The sequence below is a fragment of the Sarcophilus harrisii genome, chromosome 5, assembly GCF_902635505.1.
Source record: "Sarcophilus harrisii chromosome 5, mSarHar1.11, whole genome shotgun sequence".
NCBI classification, from domain to species: domain Eukaryota; kingdom Metazoa; phylum Chordata; class Mammalia; order Dasyuromorphia; family Dasyuridae; genus Sarcophilus; species Sarcophilus harrisii.
In genome coordinates this window covers 193195312-193202507 of record NC_045430.1, presented here as the reverse complement: position 1 = coordinate 193202507, position 7196 = coordinate 193195312, and the positions used below count along the sequence as shown (strand labels likewise).

The 7196-nt window shown below is 37.0% G+C and overlaps 1 protein-coding gene across 3 annotated transcripts in view; it reads right to left on the bottom strand.

The window, feature by feature from the left end:
* Nucleotides 1–2081: 2081 nt before the first annotated feature.
* ARHGEF5 (Rho guanine nucleotide exchange factor 5) overlaps nt 2082–7196 on the bottom strand; it is a 28820-nt gene continuing 23705 nt past the window's right edge. For 2 of the 3 annotated variants that reach the window (XM_012551096.3, XM_012551097.3), the window contains one exon: nt 2083–7075. In XM_012551096.3, the coding sequence (XP_012406550.1) occupies nt 6918–7075 (158 nt within the window). In that variant the 3' untranslated portion in view covers nt 2083–6917. Of the gene's footprint in view, nt 7076–7196 lie in introns of all 3 variants that reach the window. The other variant, XR_001121203.3, reaches the window with a different exon arrangement.

The window sequence follows — 7196 nt, the reverse complement described above, 5'->3', positions numbered from 1 at the left end:
TACAATATGAAAGTAATAAACATATCTGCCCTATGAAGCTGTGTAAGTTTGCCAAATAGTAAATTAATTTCAATGTGCAAATTAATTTTACAGATTTTTAGTATATTTTGAGTAAATTTAAAGAAAAATGCCCTAAGTTGTCCATATTGGATTTTTGTCTTTGAACAATCTGTTACAACCTAACTAAAAAACCGAAAGTATTGTAAAAATTCATAGATTATGCTTGTTTGTAGGTATATACTTTTGGGAAATAACTATTTCTAATCCATAAGAGCCTGAATAAAGAAGACTTTTGCCCCTCTCTTTACTCTTTCCCTTGACTCATCATGACTTGACTACCATGGTCATTAGCTCCATGATAACTACATATCTTTACATCCTCTAATGTTCTTCTGAAATTCCTTTTTATATTTCTAATTACTCACTAGATATCAGCACTTTGTATCAGCATATCCAGAACTGAACTCATCATTTCCTCTCCTTGTTCCTTCCTTGTTTCTGTTAAAACTAGTAAGTCAAGTATGAAATCTTAGAGCCCTCTATACCTTGTTTCTTCCCCTCACACATTTATTTAGTTGCCATGCTCTGTTAATTCTCTTTTCTAAAATTTCAGTTCAATTGTCCCCACTCTTCATTTACACATCCACAACCCTAGATTACTTTCCCATAGCTTCTTCCTTTCTCTACTGTAATACTATGTCATCTCAGTCACTGTAGCCTCTTCCTTCTCTAAACTACCTTTCACATATTTCCAAAGTAATCTTTCTGAAGCACAGATTTTATTATATTCTTCCTCTGATCAAAAACTGTCAGTGACTCCCCATTTCGCCATCATCAACAACTGAATTTAGTATTCATGGCCTTCAAGAATCTGGCTCTACTCTATCTTTCCAAATATTTTTCATTCTACTTCTCTCTACTATTCATTTCCCTGCTACATCTTGCTCTCTCCTGCTTCTACTTTAGGTCTTCCATCTCCCTTGATTGTATCAGATTCTCTTCACACTTCTGCATATTGGAATAATTCCCTTCCTCCAAATCCCAAGGCCAGTGACTTCTCTGATCCCTTTGGATAGAAATGATTCCTATTCCAAATTTGCCCTTCTTCTTACACTGAGCAATTCAAAATAATAGTTATCTGTGCTATTGCTCTACCAGTTTCTAAACTTTTTGAGGTTAGAGAGCATGGTATTTCCAAATTTTGTATTCCTTGTGCCCAAATAATTGCACAGAGTAGACATTTTTTTAAAAAAGTTTGTTCAATTGAATTACTAAACCAATTGTTAAGGGTTAAAATCTCTTAAACCACAGAGAAAACAATGAGAAGATAATAGAATTTATTCATAGCTCTTCTTCATGTACTAAAAATCGTACTAAAAATCTTGTAATAAGTTTGGCAGGTACAGAGATAGCACCTTCTAAATTTACCTGATTGGACAATCAAGTGGGAAGAAAAAGAACAAAAAGATCAGTACTTGTTCAAAATTCAGCAGGCAGGAAGTCTTAGAAAGCAGAATGGCAAGACTAGGCTAATTGAATGAGCACATACTAAACTTTGATTGAGCCACACAGCTCTTGAGGGGGTGGGATCTTTTTTTTTCTGACAAGAAGAATGATGAAGGTACCTTTCTTGCCCTAAGGATCAACTGAAGTACACGGTTTTTGAAAAGACTGGCAGATATGATTGCTTAACGGTTGTCGGAAATTTTGAAATATTGTGGGGAACAAGAAAGGCACTACTGGATGGGAAAAGCAGACATATCTCAATTTTCAAAAAAAAAAAAGGAAGAAAAGAAAAAAAAATAAAGATAATAGAACTGCTAAAATAGTAGGCCCATGACCTTAGCTTCTAGGATACATCATTTAAAAGGATATTTAGTTAATATTTTGAAATGGAAATCGTGAGTCCAAAAAGCCAGCTTGGCTTCAACAACAAGGCATGCTAAACTAACCAAATTTCCCTTTTTGACAGTTTTTTAGATTGACCAAACAGTTGAATAATTTTAGTAAAGTCTTTCATTTTACTCTTATGCAATATATATATATATATATATATATATATATATATATATATATATATATATTCACTAACAAGTTTAATGACATTATTAAGATCCAACACTAGTCCCAAAAGAATAAGGTTCAATTTAATAGGAATAAACGTAAAGTTTTATATTTGGGTTCAAAAATTTACTTCATAAGTACAAGATTGGAGAATAGAGAACTATTCATTTGAAAATGATAGTAAAAAGAAAAAGCTAATATAATTTTAATAATGCATCAAGAAAGAGATGGTATCCAGAACTATGAGGATGCCTGTTCCTCTGTCCTTTGCCCTGGTCAAATTATATGTATAATAATGTGCTCAGTTCTGGGTTCCACCTTTGAGAAAAGAGATTGAAAATCTGGGATGCTTCTGAAGTAGGATGGCAAAAATGGTAAAAGGGCTCAAGATCATGGTATAAAGATTGCTCAAAGTAGTACTTATAACTGACTTTCATGAACCACCAAGAACTCCAAAGGTAGACTTCAGAGTGCATGTGATCTTTCATGGGAGAAAGAAACAATAAAAAAATCCCAAAATATCATATTTTTACTTATACTAACTGCTCCCTGAAATTTACCATTTTGTTTTATTTAAGGTATTATTCTAAGAAAGGATCCATGATATAAAAAAGGTTAAGAACCTCCTGATCTAATCTAACCCTTCATTTTGCATATGAGGAAACAGACCCAGAGATTAAGTTGATTTGGTCGTCGTAGATTTACATCTATAATGCCATGATACTATGACCAAGGATCACACCATGAATTAGTGACTAAATCATGACAAGAATCCATGTCCCTTTCTAGATGGCTGTTTTGTGTCAAAGCGGCTCAAGATTCTATAACAACTATTGGATTTTTTCTTTTTTGTTTCTAGATGGAAGAATGAAGAGCAATAGATGGAAGCTGCAGAGAAATTTAGCCTTGCTGTCAAGAGAAATTTCCTAACACTTAGAGCTATCCTAAAGTAGAATGGGATGCCTTAGCAGAGTTTCTCCTACCTCAACATCTCCAAGTAAAGGCTGATAAATCACGCATTTGTCAGGGCAATCCTTATTCAGAAATCAGTTGGTCTAGGACTAGGTGATCTCTGCGGTTCCTTCTAATAGGGAGATTCTGAAATGATTGCCTATCTGATGAATAGCTGTAATGAGGTTTCTCATCAAATTTGTTAAATGAAAAAATTGAGAAGCAGTGGAAGACATGCACATGTGAGGGAGATTCTTTGCCAGTTTGTTTAGCAGAAATTGTTATTTTAAATCCCTATTCTTCTTTGGAGTATATTAGGAAGTTTGGCTCATAAATGTTAAGATGGGTCTCTCTTCAGCTGTCTCTCTGTATCTTTCTCTTTCCCCATCTCTCTCTTTTATCTCTGTTAGTCTCTTTTTTAAAGGAAAATTCAAGATTGTCCTTATCATTGTGATTATAAGATTTTGTTATAAAGGCACATGTTAATTGAAGGGAAAGTGGCATTCTTTTGATTTCTTCAAAAGATTCTTCATTTCTGAAAAAAAGATTCAGGCTCTGGGTCTAACTATAAAACATATAAAACATGGTTTGTAGATAGAATGTGATATTTCAAGTTACAGTAACAAGACCATAGAATTCTAGTTTTAGAGCTATAAGGAACCTTAGCTATAAGGACCCATTACTTTAACTTCTGCCTTTATAATTAAGGAACTGAAGCCTAGAGGTAAACTAAGTCAGCCAAGGTCACACAGACACCAAGTAGCTAAAATTCAAACCCAAACTCTCTGGCTCTTAAGAACACTTTCCATAGTACCATAGTTTCCCAAATTATCAATAAGGATGCTGAAAATAATGCCAGAAAATAAAAATCAAGAGGCATTATGTCATAGTGGATAGAGAATTAGCCTTAAAACCATGACTAAGGTTCAGGTCCTGCCTCTGATGTATATTTGCAAAGTTACTTAAATTTAATTGCTTAAACTTTTAGAGAACCTAGGCAACTGAGGCTGTAAATTACAGAAAAGGTGCCAATCCACAATCTACAGGTGCCCTGCCAATTTACAGGGAATTCCCTCCCCAGGTGTTCCCTATTTCAATAAAATCAGATCCAGAGCCCATGCCTATCCTGAAACTATGCCATTTATCCTGGAAACTTGGCCCTGGTCACCATCTATAACAGAGCTACAGTATGTCCAAAGAAGGGCAAAGAAACTGCTGGAGGGGATGGAGTCCTGTCTTCAGGACAGGTTGAGATGATTAGTACCCTTCATTTGGCGAGTCGAAGCTACAAAGGATCATAAATCAGAGAGAAAGAGGTAGAAGAGACCTTATATATTGTTCAGTCTACATTTTATTGCTATCACGTCTTGTACCTGCTGATGGGCTTCTGTTATTTAAAAACAGAGTTAGGAGTAAGTTTGGCTAATGGAATTCATGTAGAAAGCTAAGAGAGGTTTCTGGGAATTGAACTTTGTTTATTTTTATTCTTTCCATCCTAAGTGCACATCATGTGTGCACTTTAGGGCAATATAAACCATGACCCTTGGCATTCAAGAACTGACCCCTCCTCATTCCATCTCCCACCTGGCCATGTACATGTAACACAACAAAGGCAAAAATGGGAGAAACGCCTACATTGCAATTCTAGGGAATTCCCACTATCTCTCCCCTAGTTGGAAATGGAAATTCTGCTTGTAATTACCATCTCTCTATATTCTAATCACCAGGAATAGCCAGTCTGACAGGGAGACAACTGGATACAGTGGAAATAGTAACATGGAATCTGGAGTCAGAGGGGCTGGGTTTATATGCTGCATCTATTGCTTACTACCTATGTGACCAAGTCAGTGAACTTTCCCATGCCTCTGTTTTAATATCTGAAAAATAAGGGGTTTGAGCTTTATGATCTTTGAATTCCTTTCTTTTCTTGATCTGTGATAAAAAGTAAGTTTTATTCCCACTGACTCTCCTAAATAATATGATTAAATGCAGATTCTTCCTGACCTACTGAGGAAATACTTATACAATCAGACTTCCATTCCACTCATTTAGTTCCCCAATCTCTCCCTGGTGCAGGTATTTCCAATGAATCCTCCTATGTGATATATGATATTTGCTTCCTCTCTACCTCTTCTGTCTATATTTCCTGCAGTGTCTCATTCTTCCTACTAAATCAACACATTTCCTTTATCTTTGAGGGAACTGAGGCCCAAAGACATTAAATAATTATTTGAGGTCACACAAGACTGAAGCCAGACTTCCTTTTGATCCAGTATTCTCTTTATGTCCAGGTAGAAATATTAGAGAAATGTTTGCATAATGTTTATAAAGTAATAAATATTATTGATTAGGTGAATACAGAACATGTTTGCTAAAATCTCAAACAGAAATGTGCATCCTATCAAATAGCCTATTTTAATAAATGTTATTTACTGTCATTCAAGATCTTCAAGAAGCTGGATGGCTTCTTGTGAAGACATTTTATTTCCTGCTACTATTGCTGTTCTATCCTCCAAACAGATGATTAGAAATCATAACTGAGAGGGGCTAAGTCTCTCAATTCTAGACACATTGAGGACATATGTCTTCATTTTCATTTGGGCCATCTTTACTCAGCAATTTACAACTGTATGATACCCTCTTCACTACCCTCACCCTTTTTTACCACCACTTGCTCCAAGAACAGTAATCAAATTAACACTGTGATTGCCTCCGGAAAGAACAAATCAATAGATTGCACTACTGTTTTTCTCACCATAACTTCCTTCACTGGCTACTATATGTTATCCATCCCACCCCATGAAAATGTAAGCTCCATGAGAGTAGGGACTCTCATTTTTATATCTGTATCCCTAGCTCTGGGCACAGTGCTCAGCATGCAGTCGGTACTTAAATATTTTTGATTTATTGATTATTATTATTATTATAGGATTCTTTCATCCTATAAAGATAATTCATCTTTCATGGAGGAGTGAATTGAAGGATCATTGAATTCCTATCCCAATGAGAAATTCTGTTATACTATGACAAAACCCTCCTTGTTGTAAGTTACAGGTATGCTCAAGAAGAAGGCCCGGTGTATTGCTGACATAACTCATTACCGGAAGAGGCATGGAATCAAGAAATAACTACATTCCTGAGGCCATAGCTAAGAGAGAATCACCCCAAATCCTGGGGGAGTGGCAACAAGGCAAGAACCAACAGCTGCCACAACAATCTACGCCCACTACCTACATACAGCTCTTCATGGACCCAGACCTAGCTGAGCCTGGATTCCTCCTTGAAGTCCAGCCAAGTGATGAACAATGCTCAGTGCTGAGGAGTCTGGGAAGAAAAAATTCAAAGTGCCAAGTTTATTAGAGTGAGAGACTATCACCCTCACATTTCCATAGCCACATCCAACTTCCCTAGAGGCACCTTAATCTCCTTCCCAATAATGCTGGTTCCTAAAGGAAAGGAATGCTGCAGTAGTGATGGAGTTTGGAACCAAGTATTTGAAGCTCTAGCTCCAAATTATCAACCTTGGAGCATAGGAACCGATAAATTTCATTTAAGTAGAGCCCCTTGGCTCAGATTCTAGTGTAGATCCCCCCAATAGGTTACCTTTCCTTAAAGAAATGGCTCTAAGAATCCCAGCTGCACCCCAAATTCCTCTCTCTTATATCCTTGTGTGTGCATGCAGAGTGAGCACACACGTGCACACACACACATACACACACACACACACACACATGCTTGCACACACACCAATGAGCAATGAGTGTAAAGTTCGAAGCCTATGTCCAGTCTCGCTGATTCTTGTTTTCAGACTTGGAGAGGTTCTGTTACAGAGCTGTAGATGACAGCTCCCTTCTGTAGAGATATCATGTCCATGGGCCCAAGGAGATGCCCTTGTTTAGGAGTTATCTTTGGCGTCCGACTAATTGTAGTTTGGCAGTCTTGACTCTATGTGCCTCTGACAGGTTCCGCTTTCGAACATCAGGGTTGGTGATGAACTCCACATGTGACAAAGGGAACCAGCCCCTCTCCCCATCTGACAGCCTCATACCCTCCAGCCAACCTGGCAGCAGAAAGGGGGAAGGATTACAATGTGGGTATGGGGAAGAGAAATTACTTGGACAGTCTTTCCCTCAGTCTCAGACCATGAATTTTTTTCTAAACCACAGAATTTCTTGAAATGG